Source organism: Calliphora vicina, chromosome 2 (genome assembly GCF_958450345.1).
Source record: "Calliphora vicina chromosome 2, idCalVici1.1, whole genome shotgun sequence".
Lineage (NCBI taxonomy): Eukaryota > Metazoa > Arthropoda > Insecta > Diptera > Calliphoridae > Calliphora > Calliphora vicina.
Genome location: NC_088781.1, coordinates 20,115,879 through 20,128,801, shown reverse-complemented (window position 1 = coordinate 20,128,801; position 12,923 = coordinate 20,115,879). Strand labels below are relative to the sequence as shown.

The 12,923-nt window shown below is 27.6% G+C and overlaps 3 protein-coding genes across 3 annotated transcripts; all 3 read right to left on the bottom strand.

Annotated features, from left to right (window-relative positions):
• Positions 1-721: 721 nt before the first annotated feature.
• On the bottom strand, positions 722-2,650 carry LOC135950003 (ankyrin repeat domain-containing protein 39). Its single transcript, XM_065499489.1, has 3 exons — positions 2,392-2,650; positions 2,110-2,316; positions 722-1,214 (listed from the first exon to the last, which is right to left on the bottom strand). Exons 1-3 carry the CDS (start codon positions 2,492-2,494, stop codon positions 979-981), a joined length of 546 nt encoding a protein of 181 aa, XP_065355561.1. The 5' UTR covers positions 2,495-2,650; the 3' UTR covers positions 722-978.
• A 41-nt stretch (positions 2,651-2,691) lies between these two features.
• Positions 2,692-3,193, bottom strand: LOC135950004 (uncharacterized). The gene has a single exon (XM_065499490.1). It carries the CDS (start codon positions 3,178-3,180, stop codon positions 2,740-2,742), a length of 441 nt encoding a protein of 146 aa, XP_065355562.1. The 5' UTR covers positions 3,181-3,193; the 3' UTR covers positions 2,692-2,739.
• A 111-nt stretch (positions 3,194-3,304) lies between these two features.
• LOC135950005 (uncharacterized) lies at positions 3,305-11,850 on the bottom strand. The gene is made up of 3 exons (XM_065499491.1): positions 11,631-11,850; positions 6,574-6,677; positions 3,305-3,626 (listed from the first exon to the last, which is right to left on the bottom strand). Exons 1-3 carry the CDS (start codon positions 11,710-11,712, stop codon positions 3,426-3,428), a joined length of 387 nt encoding a protein of 128 aa, XP_065355563.1. The 5' UTR covers positions 11,713-11,850; the 3' UTR covers positions 3,305-3,425.
• Positions 11,851-12,923: the final 1,073 nt, after the last annotated feature.

Here is a 12,923-nt window from a genome sequence, read left to right as displayed (position 1 = left end):
AAATAAAAACATTTTGAACACGATTATTCAAAATTCTCAATAATACAGATAATAGTTTTTAAGTATATATTATATATATTTATTTTTTTGCAACATTTTTAAAAAAGGAAAAAAAAAGAAAAATATTTTGATATTTTTTTTTATAATACTTCTTAATATTTAAAATAATGTTTATTTATATCTTCATTTTTACTCTTTACTTTGTTAAACAAATACTATTTTTCCAGGATATATTTTTATAATGATAATTTAAATATATGTTAAATGTTTATGATTTTATTTTTTTATATAATAAATTGTTTTTGTTTACTCAAAATATTTATTTGGTTGTTAACATTAACGAAGGAAAAACAAAGAAACAAAAAGAAAATAAAAGAAAAACTAAAAAATATATTTACTGAAATATTTAAACCATATTTAAAAATAAATAGTAATATTTCTTAGAAATTTTTAGAAACTAAATGAAAAACATACAACTACAATAGTTATTCCGATATAAAAGTACACAACATTATACCAAAACTATTTTGTTGGTAGAAAATATAGTTTTAGAGAAAACCCCTAGAAAGTTTACTTTTAAGAAAATAAACAATTTTAAAAGCAAAACCAAAAAGTTTATCTTAAATGTTACAACAATTACAAGACAACTAAATAAAAAACAAAAGAACAATAATTAAAAAAAAAAAAATAATAATTGTTAAAGTAAGAAACAAAACAAATGTAGACTTAATAATATATTGACTTTATTTTGTATGGTATGTATTGGTAGAGATATATTTTATAATATTGTTTGTTGTTTTTTCTCTTTTCATTTATATTCATCATAAAAACACTTTTAAAGTTTATAAAAAAAACGAAAATATTTTTTTTTTCTCAAATGCACTTACTTTAGTTTTTTAGTATATTTAAAAAGGGGGTTAATATTGTTTCAAATTTATAAGTTGGTTTGTTTGTGTTCGATTTTCTTTTAAATTTTCTCTAAGGTTTAAGCAATATTTTAAAATCATCATTTGCATTTTTTGCTAAATATTCAAATGGTATTTTATCTTTGTTATCTTGGACTTCTTTGAGATTTGGTTGATTTTCAATTAATAGTTTACTAACATCTAAGTGACCACGAGCTGCCGACCGATGTAATACAGTCTGGCCGTCTTCGTCTTTTAACTCGATATTGGCCTTTAAATCAATCAGTAGTTTAACAACATTTAGATGACCTAAAAAAAAATATTAAATATAACATTAGAACAGTGGTAGGCGTTCATATTGTTCAGATTACGAAGATTTTCGTCAATTTTACACGTAAACAACCCGAATGTAAACAATAGAGAGTAATAGAGAGTAAAAATACAAATATTTCAATCAGTTACTTGATATTGTGGATATTTTATATTTCTTATATTACCCATACATGCACACAAATTAAAATCTCTCTATTCGCCTACCAATACATTAGAACAAAAAAAGTACAAAAAGGTTTAAAATAAACAGTTTTAGATAATTCAATATTTTTTCTAATATTATTTTTGAAATTGGAACAAATGTAATTTAAAGTGAATAAAATCGAAATTTTAGTGTAAAATTTAAATACAAAAAGCGTTTTTAAAGTAAGGAGTCAAAGTAAACAGTTTTAGATAATTCGATATTTGTTCTAATATTATTTTTGAAATTAGAAGAAAATTTCTTCTTCAGAAATGCTGTAATTTTGGTGTAAATTGAAATTTTAGTGTAAAATTGAAATTTTGGTGTAAAATTGAAATTTTGGTATAGAATTGAAAATTTAGTATAAAATTGAAAATTTAGTATAAAATTGAAAATTTAGTATAAAATTTAAATTTTAGTATAAAATTTCAATTTTAGTATAAAATTTCAATTTTAGTAAAACATTGAAATTTTAGTATAAAATGGACATTTTAGTATAAAATGGACATTTTAGTATAAAATGGACATTTTAGTATAAAATGGACATTTTAGTATAAAATGGACATTTTAGTATAAAATGGACATTTTAGTATAAAATGGACATTTTAGTATAAAATGGACATTTTAGTATAAACTCCGCCATCTATAAAGATCCAGAATACATACATAATACACACAAATCAAACTTACCCATCATAGCAGCACGATGTAATGCTGTAGCGCCACCTTTGGTGACGGCATTAATATCAGCTTTTCCCTCATTCAAAAGTAATTTACAAATTTCCACATTACCATTACGCGCAGCATAATGTAACGCCGTGTAATCACAATTATCACGTTCCATTGTTTTGCCTTTGGCTATAAAGTCTTTAACGCGTTCAACTTCATTGTAAATGACTAAAAAGTAAAAATAGATGAATAAAAATACACTAACACCCAACTGACAAGATTTGTTAAGATGCATGTACTAACCTGCATTCCAAATGCCACGATCAAAATCCATATCACTTAATGACTGCTGGGCTGGGTGTACATACTTGTGGCATTTGCAACAATCAGCTTTATGACGATCCATTTTATTGTTTGTTATTTAAAGTTACTTGCTTCTTTAAAGTTTTAATTATATAAATTTTTATTTTATTTAAGAAAGAAAAAAACACATTAAGAAAATCTAAACAGTTTTTTTCAAGTTTCAGTTAGAAGATACGACACACGTAAATATGCTTGATATTGATAGAATTTTTATAGAATATAATTTTTTTTTTCAATGTCTTTTTCCTTTTTTTATTATTGATTTTATTCTGTTTTTATGGTTAAAGTTTAGATTTCACGTTGCATAGTCCAACAAATTTCAGCTTCGCCACAACTGCATACAACTTTATAACTCAATTGTGCCAAGGTATTTAGCATTACAAGTGGAGGAGTTGATACCATTACACCATTCACCACGGGCTTAACACTGTTCTCAAAACGTTTCGATAGCGCCTGTATTTCAGTATCATTCAAGCCAAAAACAGAACAAGAACGATCATGTAATGAACCTTTAACGGTTATATAAGCATAAGTGCCTTCGTTATGTACAATGGGTACGGGAATGGTAACTACATTAGCTGTAGCTGGGGCTGTGGCAACACATTGATTATTTACCAAATTGGCGGATGATGCAATTTGTTGTATATTTGGAGGATTAACACTGGGATTAGCGGTTAATGTTGTGGCGGTATTATTAGTATTGTTAGTTTGATCAGATTCCATTTCCATTTGAAGACAAACAACACTCTCTCTTTACTCGTTCAGTTAAGGAGTAGCAAAAGAGACAACGAGAATATTTCTTTAAAATTACTTTTTTTAGTATAAAGAATTAAAAACGTTTTTTTCGATAGGATTCTTGTTTTTTTTTTTTTTTGGTAACAAACTTGGCTTTGGAGTTTGAGGACAAGGGTTGGAGGTTTGAGAGTAGAGTAGAAAAATGGTACTAAAAAATTTGATATCAAGTACTTTACAATTTATTCGGGTGAGTGTACTTTGTGGTAGTTGCCTAAACTAGCTGCTTCCCTTCCGATATTTGAAAGATTTTCTCTTACAACGGCTGATTCGGTTTCTAGTGGTTCTGGTTCGGTAAACTCTTTACGCATTGTCCACATATACTCGTTATAATCTTGTTTAACCGCTGTGGAGGAGGATGCTACAACACGAAAACCTAAAATCTTTAAAAAAAAATATTTTTTTTAAATAATTATCAATAAACGATAATTAAATTTATTTTAAAAATTTAATAGAAAACATATTTCTTTTTTTTGCGAAATGTACAATTTTTTGTTCGTTTGAATATTCGATTAGGTACTTCTTTTATTAGAATTTGGCCAATTAATAGGGAAAATCTTAAAAAAAAACTATTCGGACAATATGTCCGAACAATATTGGAAATTTGCATAAAAAAAATTTCGAAAAAGAAAGCGATTTATCAGTTTTATGATAGAAATTGATCGTATTTATTTTTAACTAGTAGGTTATTCTGGTATCGATTTCGAAAACTAAGCTATGTGAAAACGAAAAATTATGTGATATATTTAATATTTTCGTTTTGTAATCACTAATTTTTATACTTTTGAATTAATTCGTATCACATTTCTTCTTCAAATCCTGTTAAATTATTTAATATTTGACCTCTGAGCTTGAATTAGCTGGAATAATAGACAGATGTGGAATTTATTAAGGGAAAATGGATGTATTAAATGTAAGGATGAAGTAGATAACGTGGATCCATGCGATATCAATCGGTTTTTTATTTCGAACCAGTCTTATGAATGGCCGGTAGTTTCGTTAACTGATCTAAACTTTCTTAATGAGAATTCTTTCTCTTTTCGTGGAGTTGATGAATACGAAGTTTACTCGGCGCTATGTAAGATCCGTTCAAATGCTTCGGGACACGATGGTTTACCTCTGAAATTTATCAAGATTATTTTCCCTTACATAAGTCCTTCTCTTACGCATATTGTTAACACAATATTTACTACCTCTAAATATCCTTCGATCTGGAAAATTGCACGAGTGGCACCGATTAGGAAGGAGGCAAATTCTAATTCGATTGAAAACCTACGTCCAATTTCTATGGTTCCAATTCTTTCTAAAATTGTTGAACATATTATGAAGGACCAAATTATGCTTTATATAGATCAGAACGAGTTATTACATGTCAATCAGTCTGGGTTTAGACGAAAGTATAGTACTACTGCTCTACTTGGTGGACTTACAGATTCAATACGACGGAAAATTAATGAGAGGAAAATGAGTGTATTGGTTTCACTGGATTTGTCGAAGGCATTTGACAGGGTACTACATTCAAGGTTAATTTTAAAGTTGTGTGACATGTTCAAATTTTCCAGATGTTCATGTAAGTTGATGCAATCATATCTGTCTGGGAGGAAGCAGTACGTTGAAGTGTGTGGTACGAAGTCATATGCTTTAGAGGTTTTGAGTGGAGTACCCCAGGGTTCGGTAATTGGTCCATTGTTGTTCATGATTTATATCAATGACTTTGTTAATATTTTTGATGTTACTTCTTTTGAATCTTTTATATATGCTGATGATATTCAGATTTTGTTTGCATCGAATAACCGTGATGTTTTGGAGAATAATGTTAATTTTTACTTAGGGTTAATTTCTCGGTGGATGGAGGATAATGGTTTTAATATTAATACTGATAAGTCTAAAGCTATGTGTTTTGGATGTGATGCTGAAGATTTCCATATATCTATGAATGGAGTTGGTTTACAATTTGTGGATGAAATGAAGTGCTTGGGGGTTTATTTAGACCGAGGACTGAATTTTTCGAAACATATTGATTATGTTTGCGCACGTGTGAATGGTACCATCAGAAGATTATATTCACTTGATCTGTACCTTCCATTTCGTATTAGGAGGAATGTTGCAAATGCTCTCCTAATGTCACAATTGATGTATGCCTTGGAGATATATTCAGGCACCAACAGTACATTCTTGAGGAGAATCCAACTTACATTTAATCGTATTATCAGATTTATTTACCGATTGAGAATTAGAACTCATGTCTCTCCCTATGTTATGGATTTTATTGGGTTTACATTTGAAGATTTCATTAAATTAAGAATACTGTTACTATTCCGTAAAACTATTATGATGAATTGTCCGAGGTATATTGTAGATAGTTTCCAATTTTCGCGATCTAGTAGAAACCCACAGATAGTGTGTCACCGTATAGCCTCTTCCATTTATGAAAGATCACTTCACGTGAGAGTCTTACGGGTGTGGAATCCTCTTCCCATAAAATTAAAATGTTTTTCTTTTTCGAATCAAACATTTAAGCGTAGACTGAAACAATATTTTGAACAAAGTTTGTAAATTTGCTTCTTTGCTTCTATTTTTTTTTTTTTTTTCCCCCCTTTGCATATTACCTAATACTGTTATAATTTTTTTTTTTATTGATTATTATATTTTTTTTAAAAAAATTTTAGTATTTAATTTCTATTCTTACTATGTATAAATTTTTTAATTTTATGTAATTAATTTTTTCTGAGTGGAATATGAATCATATTTGGCCCTAAGGGCTTGATTCTAAATAAATGAAAATAAATAAATAAAATAAATAAAACAATTGTTGAAATCGAATTCATCACACCTTTCCAATTGTTTGTTTTGAAAACGCTACATTTTCATTACATATCTGATTATTTCCTTTTAGTTCCATATGACTTTAGTCAACAAATGTGATAAAAACATACGGAGAAGAATCAAATTGGATATTTTAACAATACACAAAACGAAAGTAATAAATTACAACCTTTGTCGATTTCAAAACGTTTCGTTTCCAAAATCGATTTCCATTTCATATCTCGAATATTATCGATCGATTTTGGTAACATTCCATAATAAAATTCTCGAAGGATTAAAATACGATATGAAAATAGAAAATAAATAACTCTGTCTATTATTAGAGTGCATGGAAATAATTGCATAAACTCTTTACAATGAGTCATTGTATACAACTTCAACAACATTTACACAGACTTATTTATACATATATTTTTGAAGTTATTTAAGCATATGGTTAAATAACTTGCTTACAATCTAGGAAAACCCTTAAACAATCTTCATTTACATTATCCCAAAACTTACCTCCAATGCTGACAAAATATGACAAGGATGTACTAAATAAACAATTGTTGTTTCATCACTATAACCGCCACAAGAAAACTTATTCAATTGCTCTATATCAGATGCTGAAATTTAAGCCAAAAAAAAAAAATACAAACACATAATTCAATTAATTAAACTTGTCACACACAATGTTTTTTGCTATTTTAACAATGCCAGCTACAAATAATGATTAGAGGAAAAAAAGAAATCACAAGGCAGCAAAAAATAATTTAAAAAAGTTTTTAAATCGATAGTAAAAATTGTAAATAACTAAAATCAATACAAACAATCTTCTTTTTTTATATAACTTTTTGCCAATTGATTATTAATTTGTTAAACAAACTGTTGTCGTATATTAATTTTTTTCACTTGGTCTTTACTAAGCAACGTTACTAGACAAAGTGCCAAAACAGAAATAAATGTTGGAAAAAAATCATAACATTGTGTCATACTCTCTACTATTTTCGTATAAAAAAAAAAATATAGTTGTGTCGTAGTATCGATAAAATCTATAGAATGAAAATGTGTGAGTAACAAATGAGTAATATTTATGGAGAATAGAGTTTTTATTTCAAGTAGTAGAGTAAAGATAGCTAAGCTAGCTGCCAGATTAAACTTTGTTCTTGCGATTTTGCATATGACATTGAATCGTAGAGATTTTATATAATGGTTATGATTTAAAAGCGATAATAAAATTTTCGTAAAATGTTGTTGAATGTGATGAGCAAGGCAACCAAAAATATGCTTTAAAAAGTGCATTATGTGCATAAAATATCCACTTAAAAACTGAAAAATACGAGCTTAAAATATAAACAAGTAAGAAAGTATGGTCGGTCAACCGCGACCATATACAGTGCACTCGCGATAATATGAATATCCCAATATATGGACACCCCAAAATATAAACACTTTTTACTTCCATAGGGTAGTAGGTAGCTTTTTAAATTATGAACAGCTTATTTTTGTTTTTTAACGTATTTTATCTATCTACACAGTGTTGAAATCTAAATCAACAGGGTAGTGGCTAAATTCTAATTCAACTGCTTAATAATTTTTGGATTTCCTTAGCTGTAGATGGAAATTAGATGCCATTTGCAAATATGAACAATCTTGCAAATTAGTTCATATTATCGCGAGTGCACTGTAATACACTGCACTGAGCAAATTATTATTTTTTTTTAATTTCAATAATTTATTTAATAATTTATTGGCCTTATATGGAAGCTATGACTAATTATGGACCAATCGCCATGAAATTCGGTTGCATATTTTTGGATACCCTGGAAATAAATGTTATTTGAATGAAATCATCGTTATTTATGCGTTATAATAAATAAATATTTAAAAATATTAATGGATTTCAACTGTTGTATTCCGTTTTGAAACGATCAACAGTAAGATTTTTCGTCCTTGATTTCGAAATTTTTTTCCTTAAACCATAAACTAATACAATAACGAACTGTATGAGTGAATACCATTCCATGACTGCTAGCTCAACATCTGGCAGCTTTATTCATGTAACAAAACCAACAAATATTCTCCATTCATTTAATTTGCACTCATTTATAGAATATATGTATATTCCATTACTATTTATAATATATGTATATAAAAACAACAAGTATGTCATTAAACTTTTATATTTGCTTTGCTGTGCTATGTGATGACGACTTTTTTTGTGAAGTAAATATTTTTTGTTTATCTCACTATAAATATCAATAAAAACCCATTTTGAAATAAAACAAAACTTTAAATAAATATGAAGTCGTATTTAAATAAATGGATTAATCAATATAGAAAGTATTAAGAATTTGAATGGGAATAAATTAAAGGCAACAAAACAATAAAGCTGAAGACGTGCATACTAACATTAATAAGAGATCTCTATAAAAAATTGTGTTGCTGAAAGATATTAGATTTTATCGAAATATTAATTGTGTATTGTATCTCGCTTCTGCTTTAGAGTATTCTAAGGGAGAAATTAATTTTATTTTACACAGATCTTTAAAGTACCTTAATAGTAAATATGATGTGCCATTAAATCCCTCTTTACATGATTATTACCTTATCTAGTGCTTAATTTTATTTTTCAGGTTTTGCTCTATGCAAAATTTATGACAAGTTTGATAGAAAAGTTTCCGATCTATATGTATTTCTCTACTTTTATTATCACCTTTATGATAAAATTATAGAGTACGACCGAAATTGTTATTTCAGGCTGAAACAAAAAATTAATATTCGGCCTAATCCGAAATAAACCGATACTTTTGAAATGTACTTTTAATTTTAGAGTCTGTCTTCACATTGTTGACGTCATTAATATTGTTTTTTTCATCTTGAACTAAATATTTCCCAATAAAATACAAGTTTTTTGTATTCTATTAATTATATTCAAAACATGTTTCTTCTTTTAAGATCCATTATCTTAGTTCATAAAGGTTTCGGTTTCTCAATACGTCCAAATTTTAACCGACATTTTTGCCCTAATCTGAAGCCGATTACAAAATATACTCAGTTGTGAATTTTGGTTGTTGTTGTTGTAGCAGCAGTGATTGTTGAGTTGACAGCCCATGGCGGAGTGAACTCGGGTCATTCCTGTGCGTAGAACCGGCTGTCGTGGGAATGAATTTTGGTAATGACAACTAGTTACCACATACATTATTTTGTAATGAGTGGTGATTATCCAGTATATTATTTTATTTAGTAGGGTAGTTACTCATTTTTATTCAGGTTGGTAATGAACTTTTGCATTTAGCACAGCTATCTAGTGTGTTTGACTGAAAAACTAGACGTTAGTGGTTCGACACCAGTCAAATGTATATGCTTATCTTAAAACCATCGATAAAATAACTAGTACATGGAACAGTAAATTTGCAGTTTTAGGTTCATTAATTCAATATTATTTTAGTCTATTTTTGTTGGCCGTATCTTATATATCCTTCACCAAATTATACTTTAAAATAAAAATTTTAAATATTTTTAGGTAAATAAAATATAAAAAAAAAATAAATTTCACTAGTGAAAACAAATTTTATCGGAAATTTTTTTAATTTTTTTCAAAAATTTTTTTTTTGTTTTTATTTATTAGTGAAACAAATTTGATGACAAAAAAATTTGGATTAAAAAATATTTTACCAATGTTTTAGGTCCGACTTACAATTGCCGATTTTCTCGATTTTAAATAGCAACCGAACCAGCTCTATAGCGGATATATTGATGTACGAATCATGTATGTATGTAAGTTATTTGGTGGCTACGGAAAGTTGATTTCAACACACAGAAAGACATTGACTCCGCTATCAATAAGGATCCAGAAACAAATGAAAAATGTGGAAATTACAAACGGAATGGCAAACTTATAAATACCCTTGCCACTCATGGTAAAGGGTATAATAAGGGGTATATATAGCAAAGTCAGCAATGTTAATTTTTACGTGAACTTATCTTATAATGGCATCCAGTTAAAATTAATGAATGCTTGTGATTAGTCAGTATGTCAATATCAAATACAATAACAATATAAATAATGATCAAAAACTACCGATTAAAGCAAAGACAGCACTGTCTATTGGAGATATCGCAATGGTTCCTCTAAAGAGCGCCAACTCAAAATTTCACAATTTTAACTTTTTGCAAGAAATCAATGTGCAGTGGTCATATCTACCCACTGTAAAAATCGGCTATAATTTTCTCTAATCTTTCGCCAAAAAATACAGTTGTATCCGTACAGTTGTTTCATTGTAATTCATAATAAAATAGTTCTTTGCTTCTACTGAACATTTTAAAACACTGTCCAACACCATTTTTGGAACAGAATATCGACCCTATAATTCTAATTGAGCAGATCAATTTGTAGAATTAAATTATAGTCCAGCTGAGGGATATCTACTAATAGATTTTTCCAGTGAAAACTTAAAGTGAAAATATCTCGAAAACTGACAGTAGGATTTTAAAATTATATAAAAAATATTTAGGAGCCCTTTTCAAAAATTTAAAATTGTATTTTGAAAATCAGATTTTTGAAAAAAAATTAACAAAATGCAATTTATTGATATAAATAAATTTAGAAACAGTACAATGAATAGACTGTAGTAGAGGGTATATAAATATAAGTTTATTTTATATAACTAAATATTATAAAGATTATTAAAACTTTTAAACTACCTCTTGCCAAACTAGTAAGTAAAGTATATAATTGAAAAAAAAGCCGGCATGACCAAATAAGGAATATATAGTACGTGGTGTAATTGTTCAGTCAAATTAATTAAAATTAGAAAAAGGAAATGCATACATCAAACGATTAAGTACATGTATAACGAATAGTTTAAAATATAGTTCTCGATGTCGATATGTTATACGAAAATATATTTAAGACTTTACTTTTCCAAAGACCATGTTTCTTCGATATTAATAATCAAAAAAAAAAAAAAACTTATGTAAAGAAGCTCCAAAATTGTTAATATGGCAATGATATAAACTCAGGGCGGTTAATCCGTAACTCAATCCGAAAATGTTCGAAATTTTGAGCTAAATACATTGTAATTGCAAACCCTTCGAATAAATTATGGAATAACCCCCAGGACTCTTTAGTAAAATAAATCTACCTAGTAAAATAAAATTATTCAATTCAACTCCAGTTAATTAACAATTTCACCACTTTGTAACAGAAATCGATTGAAAGATCTATGTATTTTTTGTTTATTTATTGAAAAGTTGTATTTAAAAAAATATAATGAGTAAATAGTGTGTAGAAAAATAGGTTTCTGGCTATGTATTTAAGAAAAGTGACATATTGACATAAAGTGCTTGAATAATATTTATTAATGGCGTAACAGACACCTCTATTGAACAAAAAAAAGAATATGTTGTACATTTTTTTTTGACTTCTTTTCAAATAACAAAAGCTGTGCTGCTTCATAAATAATAGAAAAAAACAAGACAGTATAGGAATAAAAAAAAACAATTATTTCATTCCATAAATAATAAATGAAACGTTGAAAAAAAAAGAAATATGTAGTACAACTGTATTTGATTACCTTTTAGTCCTGACACTAAAACACGCCATGGATACTTATGACTATATGAAGCTAAATTACCACGTATTATAATGTAGGGCATTTGTATAGTTTAGATTGGTCTGGTTGGTGCTGATGGAGCTTAAATTTATTTAGTTATTGTTTCGTTGTTTAAACAAAAATTTCAAATTCAAATAAACTTAATTACAACACTTGTATGTTTGTATTTTTTACGTTGGTCTATTTGATGATGTTTGCTTTGTTTTTTTTGCTGTATTGTATATTTTTGATTAATTTCTTTCTATGGCAATCAATTTCTCTTAGAGGTGTTGTTTGATTGTTAGATTTATAATTCAATTCAATTTAATTTAGTTTAATTTACTTTTCGGTTTTTATGTCTGCAGTGCTTAGTTGCTCAATGGCTTTAAGTAAAAGACTGAAATATGAGCTTGTTAAAAATATTTGTAGTTGGCTTGTTGTTGGGTTTTGTTGTTGTTATAGAGTCGTTTTGCTGATGTTTTACTTCGTATTCGTTTTTATAGCACTTGGGTACGCGCTAATTATTTTTTTTCATATTTGTGTATTTATATAGTTGGTTGGCTTCAGATCTTCCAAAGAACTTAAACTTAAGAAATGTTTAAAATTGTTTTCATTTATAACAATTATTGAGAATTTTTTCAAACCAAAATTTTAAAATATACATATATCAGACAATGAGTTTTAATGCCTGTTCCACGATGTCGAAAGAAAAATGAGTCGAACAATATTATACGAAAAACACTCAGTTTTTAAAATTTTTTCTTTCCAAATCGTGAAATATAAAAATCAAATACGATTTTTATTTTCGAAACAAATTAGTAGTATAGGACAAATGATTGAAACATTTTGGGAAATATTCGAAGAAAACTTTTAATTTAATGCCATTTTTAAAATTCTTCAGGGAATCTTAGGAAACATTCGAGAACACTTTAAATTTTAACCCATTTTTACAATTCCTCAGGGAATAAATTGCAAAAATAAAAGTCCAAAATAGCTAAATTCATTTTAATTTAAAAACATTATTAATAAATATTGACTTAATTGAAGCTTCTTCATTCAGATACTTTTTCTTGTAGTTATTTTTCACATTTTTTCCTCGATAGTATAGTGATCAGTATGTCAGCCTATTGAATAAGCTTTATAAAAGTTGTATAATGTAAATTGATTGAATTTGTTTAAAAAATGAATAAATTCTTTAAAAATCTGTTTCAGTTTGTTTGGCGGTTTCTACTTAACTTGGCTGCTACTTGCTTTTTGATGATGAAGGTGCCTGTA